At 43.5% G+C, this 17,500-nt stretch overlaps 1 protein-coding gene across 1 annotated transcript in view; it reads right to left on the bottom strand.

Moving 5' to 3' along the window:
* Positions 1 to 1,605, bottom strand: part of ppp1r14c (protein phosphatase 1, regulatory (inhibitor) subunit 14C) — a 22,011-nt gene extending 20,406 nt beyond the window's left edge. The window contains exon 1 of the mRNA XM_062551523.1: positions 1,358 to 1,605. Within this exon, the coding sequence (XP_062407507.1) occupies positions 1,358 to 1,588 (231 nt within the window). The 5' untranslated portion in view covers positions 1,589 to 1,605. The remainder of the gene's footprint in view (positions 1 to 1,357) is intronic.
* Positions 1,606 to 17,500: the final 15,895 nt, after the last annotated feature.

Here is a 17,500-nt window from a genome sequence, read left to right as displayed (position 1 = left end):
ACAGCTGATGGTTGGCCCCGTTTTTTCTCTGCCGCATAGTCTGGCGCTAGACCTTGACATTCCCGTGAAAACATATCTGAAGTGTCAGCCCTGACAGAGCGCGTGCCCCAGCCGCTATCAGCAGCAGCAGCAGCAGCAGCAGCATCCCTCTCTCCTCTCACCCTTCTATCCTCCCCCTACCGTGGATGCTCACGCGCGTGAGAGCACAGACGGTCGGGCGCTTGAGAGGTGGTGGTGGGGGCGGGGGGGGGGGTCTCTGAAGGAGGTCACCCCTCGGCTCCGGGATTGGCTGAGGCGCGGGGGAGACTAGGATCGAGGAGACGAAGAGGATGGGGAACCAACCAATAAACGAGGATGCAGATGACAGGCACATCGCCATAACCCACTGCCCCTGTTTCTCTTATGCCGATACCCCCCCCCCCTCCCCTCCATTACAGTAGACCTCTCATCTACCCCATCCCCCAATATTCGCGCCTGGCTGCCTATCACGCACAGTGAAGGCGCAAAATGCTTGGGAGGCTCTAAGCGAACCTCATGTTGCCAGCTGGGACTGTGCACCGAAGAAATTTCGGGGGAGCGTAGAAACCGACGATACACAGGATAGGCAAACATAGTCAAAGGTGTACCTATACGAATATGCTCACGGTGTGATTACCCATACACCTATGAAGACGCAATGAGATGCAATCGATGCTGCACAATGTTCAAACCCCTGACATTCACGGAGCACCTTGAGATGGTACAGGAATGAGTTAAATTGGCCTTTCATGCTGTGTGTAGACTATTAAGACTAATAATGATAAGAACAACAAAAGCCAGCGAAATAGTCAAAATTATTACAACCCCAGTTATCATTTTGCTTGGGGGTTTCCCCGTGCTTCAACCAGACTCGATGCAGAAGGATGCGGAGACAGACGGGAGAGAGAGAGAGAGAGGGAGAGAGAGAGAGAGAGAGAGAGAGAAACAATTGACAATGGATTACCCTAAGAGCAACGTCTGCATTGTTGTCAAAAAAATCTACATCGGCTAAAAAGCATGCATGTGCAGTAGTCTAAAGTGTCCAGGCATTTCGTAGAAAAACGAGCCGCGTTTCTATTGGGGTCACCTTTTATGAAGACCTGCAACCATCTAACCGGGTACCCAGTCTAGACGAAATCCACTGATGAAGCATAAGCCATACTCGCACTGTCACACATACACAATTACTAACTATTTACCTACAATAAGCTGTTCTGTTTCGCATGGACAGGCATGAGCTAATTCTTTAACACCGGTAAGGTTCACTAAAACAAAAAGCTAGGCAGCGCAGACAGGTAAGGTAACGGTTACGTTTCGGTGGCTACGGCTCTTCACGCACCTCGCAGTCGTACAGCTCGCTCAGCTGTTCGATGATCCATTCTTCCAGTATCAGTCTCTTCCGCAGCTCCTTCCTGTCGTACTTCACTGTCACTTTCCCCTGCTTCTTCTGGACCGGGTCTTCCCGAGCCATGGGTCCGGAGACAGCGCACCCGACGCCGGGCGCTGGCTGGAAGAACACCCGTCCCGCGGAAGGCAGAAGCTCAGTGGTGGTCTCTGCGCCGGCAGACATTGCGATATGCGGTTCTGGTGGAGTGTGAGGTGTGCGTGTTCTTTTTTGAGGGACTTAGAAACCGCTGTTACAGACTGACAGTGTCGCCGAAAAATTCAAACACCTGCTATTTGGGGCTCATAGCTCGCTCTTAAAGCGTGGTGCTCGAGGTGGGAGGGGCTTCCACGATGCGTTCTTCAACAGACTGTCCAGGCGCGATGCGGATTGGACAGACCCAGGCATCACCTCCCCGGTCACCATGCGCCGATTCTCTCCCCTTCCCCGACAGCCCCGAACGGCTAACTCATACGGTCACAGCTGGTGCTGATAACTTGTTTTGGCACGGGGCTCTCGGAGCTGACCCAGGGCCCGTCCTGCAGTTATGCTCACAGCTGTGAGCTCTTCGACTGACACAGCGTAAGCTGATCTCCATTCAGTTTTTTTTTAAAACGCAAAGCGCTATCTTGGCGCAGGCAACAGAATGAGACAAAATATCCGGATTTGATAGCAAGCGCAATGTCCTTCATTAAATGTCAGTCAGCAGAAATCTGTAGAGACACACTGACTCTGAGGAATACCTGTTTTTTTCTCTAAAAGCAAACAACAGCCTGGCCTATTTGGGCTGCTGGTGGAAAGGTAATCTTCTAAACCCTCGTGCGCAATTACCCATCGGGGAGCAGATTTGGATAATCACGGTCTATTTACCAGGCTGCAAGTCAGCCTTAAAAGGGTATATTAAAATGGGAATAACTCAGCAAGCAAGCCCTGATTAGAGACAGAGCCTAATATGAGACAAGGATACAGTATGCTCTTGCATGGTTACTCCTAAACAGAACACACACACACACACACACACACACACACACACACACACACACACACACACACACACACACACACACACACATTCACAGAGTGCTGTTACAGTAGAGGACGCCATGCTTCACCCAGGGGTCAACTTTCCTGCAAATCAGTATGCCCTAAGGACCAGTATGTGTGTGTGTGTTAGAGAGAGAGATAGGGGGCTGTAGGACAGAGTGTGTATGTGTAGCTGTCGCTGAAACCATGCATGTATTTTCTTTCTTTAAGCCTTAAAAGTATGGATTTGTTATGTTGTTGTTATTATTATGTAATGTAAATATTATTAATTTCATGTTTAAAAAGTTTACAATAATACTGACACCTACTGGCCAAACTGTTGAGCTGCATTTCATTTAAGTCATGTGATCAGCCTAACTTATAGCGTTGCAAGATGGTCACACAGTCTTTTGGTGCTGCGCTGCATTCAGAGCTAGGTGTGCGAGAGCAGCGAATAGTTAAATGATTAAATAATGTTAACAGCAACTCCTAAATTTCTGGTCGGAAGGCTCACACGGTATGTTGAATTGTAATGATATGTAATTCATGTTTGTGTTGTAATGTAATGGTAGATAATGTTTCATGAAGTCAATACTAGTTTAATACGTGAGCAAGATGAATGAACACTCATGGACTCTTATACGCAATATGCTCATGTAAGAATGTATTATTTACTTTATTTCAGTTTTTCACGGTGTTCGATGGTGTTCGATGGTGTTCGATGGTGTTTGACAGCAGTAGAAGATGTTTATGGTGATTGAACATGTTTGAACATGCGAAGAAATGCAATAAAGAATCGACGAACATCAGTTGAAGCGTTACGTTTTAATCTGACCAGAAGAATAAGTTTGGGAGCAGCTACAGTGAAAAACGTTGCCTACTGCCTTTGTTAAGGCAGTGAAGTGAATAAACGTCGCCTATTGCCTTTGTTAAGGCAGTGAAGATGAATAGCTGTGAACAACGTAGCAGTGAACATCCGACTGTTTCGTGAACTGCAGTGAAAAAAGACATTGCTTGGTGTGGGGGAAAACATCGCCATCCATGGATATGGACAACATAGCCATTGAATGAACAACGATCGCTAGCATCCCAGAGAGAAAACTGTCCGGGCCTGCCCCTCGTGAAGTCTCCATCCCGCACTCATCGTTAAGATCTGCCTACCTATCCGGGCATTCATCCAGTGTGACACCACGAGTTCAGCTCAGCACGAAATCGAAACCTAGAAGACGGCGGTGCTGCAGTTGTCAAAGACGGCCACAGGGAAGCAACAACGCGACATCCTTGGACAATTGAGTTTGTGAACATTCATTACATTTGGATGCAGGTCAGACTGTACATTTGCATTTCTCAGTTGGGTTTAAATTGTTATCTCTTGCAATTGCAATTTATTATTTGAAACAAAGTTACAAATGAAAACTGCATTTGAATAGTTTTGTAAATTGGGTAGCAGTGTGTAGGCCTATATTTGTTTGAGAATTTGAAAGTGTGTATTTTCATGGTAATTCTAGTTTACCTTTCATCATTTAATAGGCTATTTCAATAGTGTTTCAAATAGTTACCTAAAATGGATAAAGGCACACCAGATGTTCGTGTACTAGAAGGAGTACTTCAGGCTCTAGAAAACGAGAAAACAGAATTAGAGAAGAAATTAGAAACTGAGCTTGAAATCTCGGAGAAAGAAATAATTGAACAACGATTAGCTGAAATTAATAATGATCTCAAAATACATAGGATAGGGCTCCCGGAGCCATCCTCTGACGCTGAGCAAGTAGTGAGGCGTTCAGAAAGAGAAAAACACCCAACAGAAAAGATGCTTGAGTTCATAAATCAGGAGAGCATAAAAAAGGAAAGAAAGTTTATGTTAACATATGTAAACTTCAAAGCTGAGGTTCAGTATATTAGAACTAAACTAAAGGAAGAACGCTCTAAATCAGACTTAGGTGAAATGATAAAAACTCTGGAAAAGTTTGAGTCAGAGCTAAAGCAGGAATATGAAAGCTTACGTGCACTGACCACACCAGCCCAAGAGATAAGAAGGAAAATGGATTGCTGCACATCAGTAGCTTCAGAAATAACTACACTTCTGAAGGTGCGTTATGCAGAAGTTGATAAAGAGTTTGATGCAAAAGCTGTAAAAGAGACTCTTTCAAAATTACTCCAGAGAGAAGATGCGAAGTCAATTTATGGATCAACTGTGTCAAGAGCTGGAGTTGGTAGTCTGCAAGATAGTCAGATGTCAGTAAAGAAGGCAGAAGCGGCGGCACGCTTGGCATCTAAACGTGCTGAACTTAACAGAGAAAAGGAAATATCTGCACAAAGAAAGGAGGTGCTTGCCCAGCAAGAGAGGTTAAAACTGATGGAAGATCAAAGGGATCTTGAAGCTATGGAAGCTGAATACAATGTGTATGCTGAAGAGGAATCAAAAATGAATGCTGAAATAGGAGAAGTTAGAGAAATATTAACTTTGTCTCCAAGTAAGCCTCCAGTGCAGCATAGCAGCACTCCATGTGCCCAGAATCCCAAAGACTTTCCAATCCCCTTTTGTTCTGAAAGCAAAATAGAACTAAAATCAAATGAAGCCTCGTTGGTTTTAGCATTAAAAGAATCCCTGGCAATGACTAGACTTCCAGCACCAGAGCCGTTCATGTTTACAGGAGATCCACTTAAGTTCACTGAATGGCGTACCTGCTTCAAGGCCTTAATTGAAACAAGTTGCACAAACACGGCACATAGATTATTTTACTTGAAAAAATACATCAGTGGAGAAGCACTTTCTGTGTTAGAAGGAACATTTTATAGAAGTGATGAGGAAGCCTACACACAAGCCTGGGATGCTCTTAACAAGCGTTATGGTCACCCTTTCATAGTTCAGAGAGCATTTCGAGGAAAGCTGAGTAGCTGGCCAAAGATTGGACCAAAAGAATCACTGAAATTAAGAGAGTTTAGTGATTTCCTCATCTCTTGCAAGAATGCAATGCCTCACGTTCATGGTCTAAAGGTTTTAGATGATTGTGAAGAAAATCAAAAGTTGCTACAGAAACTTCCTGACTGGGCAACAACCCGCTGGAATCGGTACGTCACTAAAATACTAGATGAAGGGAAGCCATATCCTGGCTTTAAGGAGTTCTCAGACTTCGTAGCTGAAGAGGCACGCGTTGCATGCAATCCAGTTTCTTCCCTTTTTGCATTAAAACAAGCAGATGAGAAAACTGGAAAGGAACATAAGCGTCTCAAGGCAAGTACTCTAGCAACGTCAGCAAAGGTGTCTCAAAAGCCAAAAGACTCAAGTGCATCAGAAAGTTCTATAGCCAACTCTCCTGCCACTCAAACCAAAAGACAAAAAGATTGTGTGTGCTGTCAGCAAAATCACTTTATTTATAAATGTGAAAAGTTTGCAGCAATGCCCCTAGAGGAAAAGAAGAAGTTTGTCATTAGCAATAATATGTGCTTCGGGTGCCTCAGAGTTGGACATGTTGCAAAGAATTGCAGAAAGAGGGCTACTTGCAATATCTGCAGGCGGAGTCATCCATCTCCACTTCATGAAGACCGCCCTGTAGGAGAAAAGCTAGAAACATTACCACAAAAGGACAATTCTTCAATTGCCTTATGCACCACGAGAATGGACAATGGTGATCGCACTTCAATGATTGTTCCAGTGTGGCTCTCTAGCGCAGCAAATAATAGTCAAGAGACCTTAGTGTATGCATTACTGGACACACAGAGTAGCAGTACCTTCATTGACCAAGACGTCTGTGGAAAACTTCAAGCACACACGGAACCTGTCAAGCTGAAGTTGTCAACAATGACTGACAGGAGTTCAATAGTGAATTGTCACAGAGTTATTGGACTGAAAGTGAGAGGGTACAAGCTGCAAGAGTACATTGAACTACCACCAGCATACACTCAAGAATACATCCCACTAGAGAAGAATAGCATTCCCACTCGTGAAACAGCAGCAGGGTGGACTCACCTTCACAGCATAGCCGAAGAGATGCCAGATCTGTTGAACTGTCCTGTAGGACTTCTGATTGGCTATGACTGTGCAAGGGCTCTGAAACCAAAGGCAGTGATATCAGGGGAAGAGCATGAACCGTATGCAGTCATGACAGATTTAGGCTGGAGTATAGTTGGAGCCAAAATGCCTTGCACTGACACGAGGGATGACAAAGGGTTCTGCTATCGCATCTCTGTGAAAGAGCTTCCACCTATCACACCTGCCTCTGTGATCAAAGCATTAGAGAGAGATTTTCTTGACACAAATCCAAGAGAAAAGACAATATCCCAAGATGATATTCAATTTCTACATCTCTTGAATGGGAAAATTCTACATAATGAAGAAGGACATCTGGAGATGCCTCTACCATTCAGAGAGCGTCCTCAGCTTCCAAACAACAAGCAGCTAGCTACAGTCTCTGCTGCTGTGAGTAGCGTCCTTAGAGAAGAGCTGGAGCTGAAAATAGATCAAGAGTTTTTCTGGACTGATTCACAGGTGGTGCTTGGGTACATCAAGAATGACGCCCGACGCTTTCACGTGTTTGTAGCAAATCGCGTCCAGAAAATAAGAGACACTACTGATCCTAGTCAGTGGTTCTACATCGAAACAAGTCAGAATCCAGCAGACCATGCATCTAGAGGTCTCAAGGTGGCAGACCTAATAGATTCAAATTGGCTCAGAGGACCGAAGTTCTTATGGGAACAAGAAATAGTTTTGAACCAAAGATCCCCAGAGCTTCTTATAGGTGACCCAGAGGTCAAAGTTATGAAAACAGATGCTGTTGAAAGCGAGAGCTTCCTCCGAAGACTGTCAAGACTGTCAGATTGGAATACAACCCTCAACGTTATTGTTCGGATTCAGAGACTGGCACATAAGGACAGGTCTGGACCCATTAGTGTAGAGGAACGAAGAGAAGCCGCTCTTGTGCTCATCAGAGCAGCACAAAGAGAAGCCTTTGAAAATGAGCTGAAATTGTTCAGTCGGAAATCCACAAAGCTACCAAAAACTCACAAGATGTTTCAACTGGACCCTATCTTTCAGAATGGATTGCTCAGGGTTGGTGGCAGGTTGAGAATGTCCTCCACATCAGTTGAGTTGAAACATCCAGTGATCCTTCCTAAGGAAGGCATTGTCACACAGCTTATACTTGACCACTGTCACAGAAAGACTCAGCACCAAGGCCGAGGGCAAACCTTGAATGAGCTCAGAGCCAGCGGTTATTGGATAATAGGTGCCAGCAAGGTAGTGGCAAAGCACATCAAGAGTTGTGTCACTTGCAGAAAGGTGCGTGGACGGACTGAAGAACAACGAATGGCGGACTTACCAGTTGACAGAGTAGATCCATCTCCTCCATTCTTGTACACAGGAATTGACTGTTTTGGGCCGTTCTACACAAAACAAGGTCGAAAGGAATTCAAGCGGTATGGTCTGTTGTTCACATGTCTAAGCTGCAGGGCCATCCACTTAGAAATGTTGGAAGATCTCACAACAGATGCATTTCTGAATGCTTTGAGATGCTTCATAGCAATTAGAGGAGCAGTAAGACAAATCCGATCTGACCAAGGTACAAATTTCCTTGGAGGAAAAAATGAGTTGGAGAGAGGTCTAATGGAACTTGACAAAGAAAGGATTTCAACTTACCTTGCAAGAAAGCAATGTGACTTCCTGATGAATGTTCCTGAAGCAAGCCACATGGGAGGCATTTGGGAACGCCAAATACGGACGGTTAGGAGCGTGATGAGTTCTGTTCTGGCCCAGGCTAAAGGAAGACTGGATGACACCTCTTTGAGGACATTCTTTTATGAAGCCATGTCAATTGTTAACAGTCGTCCGCTCACAACAAACACAATCAATGATCCTAAAAGTGTTGAACCTTTGACACCTAACCATTTGCTAACAATGAAGTCCATTGTGCCCCTCCCGCCTCCAGGTAAATTTGTCCAAGAAGATTTGTATGCCAGGAAGAGGTGGCGTAGAGTGCAATACCTCTCGGAACAATTCTGGAGTAGGTGGCGCAAGGAATACCTGGCCAGCATAAGCCTCAGACAACAGTGGCATGTGCCCAGAAGAAATGTCCAAGTTGGGGATGTCGTTATTGTCAAGGATGACAATATTCCCAGAAATGAGTGGAAGCTAGCCCGAGTTGTTGAGACAAGGGCAGATGATGATGGTCTTGTGCGAAAGGTCAAAATTCAAATAGGACAGAGTAATTTAGGAAAGAAAGGTGAGCGCTTAACGCAACTTTCTTTGCTTGAGCGTCCAGTTCAAAAATTAGTGGTGCTAGTTGAGCAGAATTCATAGACTAGTATCCTAAAATATTAAACAGGAAATATTAAACTTTCAGATTAAGCTGTTCAAAACAAGTATAAAAAAAAATTAGTTGCTAAATGTATTTGAAAATTACATGATTTATTCAGTTTATTCAGGATATGGTTGACAGAAATCTTGGTAATTTTGGTGGCAGTGTAGCTGTCGCTGAAACCATGCATGTATTTTCTTTCTTTAAGCCTTAAAAGTATGGATTTGTTATGTTGTTGTTATTATTATGTAATGTAAATATTATTAATTTCATGTTTAAAAAGTTTACAATAATACTGACACCTACTGGCCAAACTGTTGAGCTGCATTTCATTTAAGTCATGTGATCAGCCTAACTTATAGCGTTGCAAGATGGTCACACAGTCTTTTGGTGCTGCGCTGCATTCAGAGCTAGGTGTGCGAGAGCAGCGAATAGTTAAATGATTAAATAATGTTAACAGCAACTCCTAAATTTCTGGTCGGAAGGCTCACACGGTATGTTGAATTGTAATGATATGTAATTCATGTTTGTGTTGTAATGTAATGGTAGATAATGTTTCATGAAGTCAATACTAGTTTAATACGTGAGCAAGATGAATGAACACTCATGGACTCTTATACGCAATATGCTCATGTAAGAATGTATTATTTACTTTATTTCAGTTTTTCACGGTGTTCGATGGTGTTCGATGGTGTTCGATGGTGTTTGACAGCAGTAGAAGATGTTTATGGTGATTGAACATGTTTGAACATGCGAAGAAATGCAATAAAGAATCGACGAACATCAGTTGAAGCGTTACGTTTTAATCTGACCAGAAGAATAAGTTTGGGAGCAGCTACAGTATGAGACTGAGTGTGTGTGTGTGTGTGTGTGTGTCACATTAGTGTTGGGGTGATTAAGGGCTGCTGTGTCTGCCCCACTTGGAGATGTAATGGCCCTTACGTTGTGTAACACAGCGATAATGCCACCAATGACTGCAGCATTCAGCTCAACTCGACCATGACAATATTTTGTGAACACACATACACACACACACACACACACACTTTCAGGAATACCTGAGGTATCTACAGTTTGCTGTATTATGCAGAGACTAAACATGACCAGGTATCTCTCTCTCTCCTCTTTCTCTTCTCTCTCCTCTCTCTCTCTCTCTCTCTCTCTCACTCACACACACACACACACACACACTCACACACACACTCTCCCACTCTCCCCTGTTTTCTATTGCCACAAACAATACATTAGTAAACCAATGAGGTGCTTATCTCTATCACTCTATCTCGCACACACACACACACACACACACACACACACACACACACACACACACACACACACACACACACACACACACACACACACACACACACACACACATACCTTCAAACACCTTTAAACGACTGCATAAGATCAACAGGTTTATGAAGCTATGAAAAAGCTCCTATCCCAGTCAGAAAAGTTCACTGTGAAATCAAAGTAAAGGGCTCCCTCTGCTGGACACTCAGGCACACTACAGGTGGAAGTCCCAGCAGACCCTGAACAAGTTCTGGCGCTGAACTTGTTTCGATCTGACCAGGATCGAGATCTTGCGCGAATCCGGTTCTGATTCAGCGTGAATCATGCTTATGTTCTAGAGTGTCTGTCAAGGAGAACTGATGAAAAACTAAGTGATCCAAGACTATTGTTCTTATCATTCCTTCCCCCCTTTTAGGACGCTGCACACATTTCATTTGAAAGCTTCAGTGGAGTGTTTGCCTTTACTAAAAACAAAGTGATTTATGCAGGAATGCTATGCTAGGTAAACCCTGCCTGATCTGCCAGCGATTTGGATTTCGCCCTGTAACTCAGGCTGGAAACCTGCACATCTTGCTCTCCTGCTTCCTGTCCACATTTTCTGAGTCCAATCACAAACTAGCTTATCCAAAATGTGAACCCAGATCGTTGGTCTGATTGGTTGAAGGACTATCCAAAAGCATAAAGAGTCTTATTCAGACATATTCAGACATATTGTTTGAGAGCATTAGGATTATTTAGATTACCAAAATATGTTTCTTCATGATTACTTTTGAGATATAGAGAAAATATAAACTCATCAAGTAATGCACAAAACTGATGCTGCAGACAATATTTCTTTTACTGTACCATATGTTTGGTTACAGTGACAAGTCAATCAACAGAAAATGGCAAAATTATAGTTCTTACTACTGTAAAGTGTAGAAAAATGAAAATCTGTACTCAAATAAAAAGTACATACTGTACACTTACAGTCACTGAAGAAAAACTAAAGCAACAATACAAACAAGTAACAACAATACTCAAATCATCTGGATCAAGCCATAAGAGTTCATCCACATCACAGGCTATGTCTTCGTTGGCAAGGCAAGACTGTAGGCTATAGCACACCTGAGTGCTGTGTTTTCAATTTTGCACATGTGTGCTTACACACCTGGTGGATGTGATTATTATCCAATTTGTTCATTAGTGTGGTCATTGGCAAGCCAGGGCTTTGTAATGAGAAGGAAGTAACCTAACAATCTTTATCTGTGTCTAAGGTGTGAAAATGTGTTTTGCGTTTTGACATTCACTGTGTGCAACAAATGTGAAGCTGAATTTGTGCTTACTGTTGTACTACTCTGCACAGGTGTTTTGCTTCTTAAGTGTTAAGTTTTGTTAACTGTCTTACTGCTTTGAAATGCACCATGTTTTATTTTGTCTCACTTGGTCGTGTGACTACTCGTGTAACTGTATTTTAATAGGGAAAACATGGAGGTGTTTGGTCGCTTCTAACTTCATCTCTGTTTGGATCCTAATGAATGAACTGGGCTAGCTAAGTGCTATCAAAGTTGCACCGCGCACCAGAGCCAGTGAGTGCACGCATTGAAACGTGAGAGGTATGTATCAACTCGTCTAAGTTAAGGGAATAACATAGTTTAATATGAAAAAACGGTTAAGTGTTCCTTTAAAGCCTGAGACAGGAAGATACTGCAGGTGGCCTGAACACCTGGCATAGGATTCTAATTGCTTAACGACCCGATTGTGATGTCATAAAGGCCAATGTTAAGTCTATGGGGAAATTTGTAATAGTTTTTAATTCATGGTTTAAAAAGTATAAAAGTTACAAAGTTGAAACAGCGGTATTCTCCTATTGAAGACCTACGTATCAAAGTTTGAATGAAGATTCTAGGTTAAACGGTTCAAGCTGAATAGAAAAAATGAAATTGGTAAGCGGAATAATATTAACTAGAAAAGTAGTTTCAGGGAATTACCAGTTTGGCAGGGGTCATAGTTGATGACAACTGTCAGTTGGAATGGCTGAACAGATTAACAGTCGGATTGCTTAAATTGTTAAATTATTTAATAGATATTTTTTGCAGTAATGACTTTTATTTCTAATTTTAATTTTTAGTTTTGGGGAGAGGAAATAATTGGCAGGAGTCATAGTTGATGACAGTTGACAGTTGGGATGGCTGAACGGTTAAATAGTTAGATAGTTTAAATAGTTACATTATTTGATAGCAAATTAATTATAATGAGGACTTTTATCTTGAAAAACTTGTTAGCAGAGAAAACAGTTGGCGGGAGTCATAGTTGATGACAACTGTCAGTTGCAATGGCTGAACAGAAAAATAGTTGAACAGCTTATTGTTCAATTATTTAATAGTGATTTTTGTAGCAAGGACTCTTATTTTGAAACAGTTGTGGGGAGAGGAAACAGTTGGCAGGAGTCATAGTTGATGACAACTGACAGTTGAAATGGCTGAACAGTTAAATAGTTGATTAGTTTAAATAGTTAACGTATATGTTATTGTACTGAGGACTTTTATTTTGAAACAGTTGTGGGCAGAGGAAACAGTTGGTGGGAGTCATTGTTCATGACAAATGTCAGTTGAAATGTTGGATAGTTTAAATTCATATGATTTAATATGAATTATTGTACTGAGGACTTTTGTGACTTTTATTTTGAAACAGCTGTGGGGAGAGGAAACAGTTGGCAGGAGTCATAGTTGATGACAACGGACAGTTGAAATGGCTGAACAGTTAAATAGTTGACGTATTTAATAGCAAGTTATTGTACTGAGGACTTTTATTTTGAAACAGTTGTGGGCAGAGGAAACAGTTGGTGGGAGTCATAGTTGATGATAACTGACAGTTGGAATGGCTGAACAATTAAATAGTTGAGTAGTTTCAATGGTTAAATGATTTAATAGTGTATCATTGCAGTGAGGACTTTTATTTTGAAACAGCTGTGGACAGAGGAAACAGTTTAACAGCATATGTAGTCTTCAGAGAGAGATTGTATGCTTAATATCAGTTCACAAATGGAAAATATAATTTTTTCCATAGCCAGGAATGCAGGATTAGTCTGGAGTAGATAGATAGATAGGAAAAACAACCCGAAGGCCCTCCGAGAGGCGGGGTGGAAGAAGGGCCAAACCTGACAGATTGCTTGGTAATGACCGGAACGGACACAGGTAATGATTGTAGGATCATGAGAAGATGCAGATGTGGATGGGAGAAGGTGACCACATTCAGAGGGCTAAGGATTCATCAGGGAAGGAAAAGGTGTGAAGCGGGAGGCCAGCAGCAACTTTGCACTTCAACTGCAGGTCAGACAAAAGGAACCCAGAGCCAGGTCACTATCCACAGAGCTGAGGGATCCAACATTGCTGAGGGAGGGCAGGCGGCGGACCTAGGAGGGCCCCCCAGTGAATCCTGAGTCCCCTGAAAGTGGCATTGATGAGAACGCCCCAAGAACACTGACAGACCTTAGAACATCGCTAAATCCTGACACCCAAGAGCCAGGACAGAGGTCATAGAGGACAGAGGAGGAAACCTGGGCGGAGGCAGCTGGTAAAATGGCCAAAAGCAAACAAAATGGCTGTCTGGCAGCAGCTGGATAAGGATCTCAGCATCATCCTAGAGCATTCTTTGCGTGGCCAGGTGGAAACCAAGCTGAACATCATTGGAGAGATACTGAGAGGAGATCCCACTGCTGGCTAGTCAGCCCGTCCGTAGCCTGGGTCGGACGTACACGGCAGACCTCTCTGATAGGCTGATGGGGGAAACGGTGAGGAAGCAGCTTGCAGATGGCTTGGCCAGGATCAACGAGAGTCAGCTCCCTGGCAAGTATAAAGTATGGAGCTACCAGTTCATACTATACCCAAGGGTGATGTGGCCTCTAAAGATCAGCGAAGTCCCCTCCTCTGTGGCAGACAAGATGGACGGGCTAGCAAACTCATTCATCAGGAGGTGGCTGGGACTGCCGAGATGCCTCTCAGACGTCTGTTCGGTAGGAACATGCTGCAACTGCCACTGCGATCCATCAGCCAGGGATACAGACAGGAGAAGGTGCGAATGGTGCTGGAACTGAGGGAATCCACTGACCAACTGGTGAGAGAAGCTGCTGGCTCCCAGGTACGAACAGGGAGGAAGTGGAAAGCCAAAGAGGCGGTCTACACGGCAGTCAGCAGGCTGAAACATCGTGAGATTGTTGGAAGAGTCCAGGAGGGTCGAGCAGGACTGGGGAGAAATGACTCCCCCCTCTTCTGGTCAAAACCCTCAAAAGATCAGCGAAGAGCCATGGTGGTGGCAGAAGTGGCAAGGACAGAGCAGGAGCGTCTCCATGTCAAAGCAGTGTCTCAGAGCTGGCAAGGAGGCTGGATGTCATGGGAAGGCGTCACAGACAGGCCCATGTCATGGTCTGATCTGTGGAAGATCCCCCAAGCCAAGCTCAGCTTCCTGATCAGATCCACCTATGACACTCTACCTTGTCCCCGAAACCTCCACCAATGGTTTGGTGCAGAAGAGATTTGCCCGCTTTACAATATCATCAACACAAGCCTCCAGCATATCCTATCAGGCTGCAAGACCGCATTGTCCCAAGGCCGTTACAGGTGGCGACACGACCTGGTGCTGAGGAAGCTGGCAGAGGTGGCAGAGTCTCGCAGACAGGAGGCTAACAGCAGACCTTCCACTCATCTAGTGAGTCTTCCCATCATTTTTGCAAGGGCCGGGGAGAACCCCAACCCTGCCCACCAGAGGGCAACAGCAAGACTCCTCTCACCCAGCAGTGAGTGGACCATGAGGGTCGACCTGGGGTGACAGCTCCAATTTCCCAGGGAGATTGTTGAGACGTCGCTCCGGCCAGACCTGATCATGTGGTCAGTGCCACACAAGACCATCCTGCTGGTGGAGCTCACTGTCCTGTGGGAGCAGGGTATGGAGGCTGCCAACGAGCGTAAACGCGCCAAGTATGCAGACCTAGCGGCAGAGTGCAGAGAGGCTGGCTGGAAAGCCATCACGTGCCCTGTCGAAGTGGGGTGGGATTTGTCCGGTCCTCAATGGTTCGCCTGCTTCGTGACTTCGGCTGCACAGGAGCAGGGCGTTGGAAAGCCATCAAGGAGCTAGCAGAGGAGGCAGAGAGGGGTAGCTTCTGGCTGTGGCTAAAGAGGAAACGTAAGGGGTGGGGGTTGAACACCTAGGGCATCAGCAGGGGGAGGTAGGGAGAGATCCCTGCCATCGCTCCACCACCAGGAGATGTACTGGGGTTAAAGGAGCGAAACATCCATGACTGGGGGTCCCCAGCTGATGACCCACGCATGCCCAGGGAGCTTACTTACTGAAAAGGCACCGTTGGAGGTGCGTCAGGCAGTGCCCAGCAGGTAGACCATCAACCTGTATCTTCAAAAAAAAAGATAGATAGATAGATAGACAGATAGATAGATAGATAGATAGATACAGTAGATGTGTTACAAAGTCATTTGAACTATGCCCATTGATTATGCCTCTTGTGCAGCAGAAAATGCAGTGCAGACTCCCCAGACTAATGTTCAATCTTAAAAGATTGCCCGGCGGGCAAAACTCTTTTAGGAAATCAGACATGAGCTGCTATAAAAGGTTTTAATATAAAACTGAAATCTATGATGTCTGAGGATCACAAACTAGTGGGTAGACAACTTACTCAACAAGCTGCTGGAGAAAAAAAAATACTTAAAAAATGCTTTAACTCCCCGGAATCACCAAATCATCTCATAAATCCTGAGCCATATCTCCCTGATAGTTTATGCTAGAAACAAGCAGAGTGAAAGATAGGCTTTCATCGAATGCCTTGATTGCAATTAGAATGTCAGAGTGAGCAATGCTTCTGAATTCATAGGCAAAAAAATATACAACATTCCATTGTAATCGGTAGCGCTCAACAGGGTGAGAAACTTGAAGGACATGTACTTCATAAATTTGGTCAGTAGAGGGTGTCAGAGTTACACCATGAATTCTGATGTAACCTAGAGAGAATATGGATGATGTGGATGTGCCATTCCTTTTTTCATAATCAATGATTTATGTCCGAGATCATAACAAATTGCATCCCATATGCACAGCACATCTATTTTGTACCTTGTAAAATCCTGATCTTAAATCTATCGATTCAATTGGTAGGCTATTTTACTTCTAATCCTCTAGGAGCACTTACAGTTTTCTCCACACACACAAACAACATTGAAAACGATAAGCAGATAAGAAATGCAAATATACAAATAAAAATAAAATTAAATAAAAACTTCAAAAAAATAATCCTATGCTTAGGCCAAACTATTGAGGCAGGTTTAGTGTTGACATTTCAAAACATCGTTGCACTGAGGATGGTCTGAATAGGACCGAAAACGTTTTGCACGCACTTTTTGAGTAGCACTTTTTTTTAATGCAATAAAAACCGACTTTTTGCATCGGCTATAGTGGTGTGCGAGTTCCGTTCCTCCTGACTGCTGAATCGACATTTCAAAACACAAATGTCTGCTGTCTGCACTTCAAGCTGGATTGCCTGGAGCAGCACATGAGAGCAACACATTGCCCCACTCAGATAGTCACATTTCACTTGTCATGCAGCAGCTCAAAGACTATTGTTGACCTCAAGGACAGATATACTTTAAAGTTAAACAGACTTAACATGCAGAGCTTTTTAAATGTTTTATGTAGGTACTGTATGTATGGTGACCTCGAGTGCCAAGAAAGGCGCCTTTAAATAAAATGTATTATTATTATCATTATTAGAGCAAACCTGATGTAGCGCCTAAACGTGTTGTTCACTCCAAATTAAATATTTAAAAATAGTGATCAGTGTATGCAGTGCTTTTGATTTTTTTACTTTTGGTTTATGCTTAATCTGCCTCACCTGCTGTATCACTAAAGGCTTTGGCACAGGGACACCTACGGACTTGGATCTTAACATAATGTACGCTTGCTTATAAAGAAGACATGTAACATCCTTATATTGATGAGTTACGTATAGAACTGAGTTACAACTGGCTACGCGATGAGGTTGGATACTTTACCATTCAGAGAAGTTAGATAAAGGCAGAAGTAAGAGGTGGACATTTTAATGATGCGTTTTAAACAAAGTGGCATTTCTTAAGATCACCATTTCATTGGCTTAGATAGATGACACTTGCATTACAATAATTACTTTGTCATTCTCAATTTGCAGTGATTTATATTTGTAATTTTTGAAATTGTCTCTGTCTTTTTTATTTCTCTGTCTTTTTTATCTCCTGTCTTTTAAAAGTATGCTTCTCCCTCTCTTTATATCACTCTCCTTTCACTGTCCCTCTCTCTTCTCCCTCTTTATTTCTCTCACCCTATGTCCCCTCCTCTTCTCTCTCTCTCTCTCCACCTCTCTTTCTCCCCCTTTATTTATCTCACCCTATGCCCCCCTCCTCCTCTCTCTATCTCTCTTTCTCTCTCTCTCTCACCCACTCTCTGTAGAGAGGCTTTGGAGATGTCC

This window comes from Sardina pilchardus, chromosome 12 (assembly GCF_963854185.1).
Source record: "Sardina pilchardus chromosome 12, fSarPil1.1, whole genome shotgun sequence".
Taxonomy (NCBI): Eukaryota; Metazoa; Chordata; class Actinopteri; order Clupeiformes; family Clupeidae; genus Sardina; species Sardina pilchardus.
The sequence above is the reverse complement of the archived record's forward strand: the minus strand, read 5'-3'. Positions and strand labels throughout refer to the sequence as shown.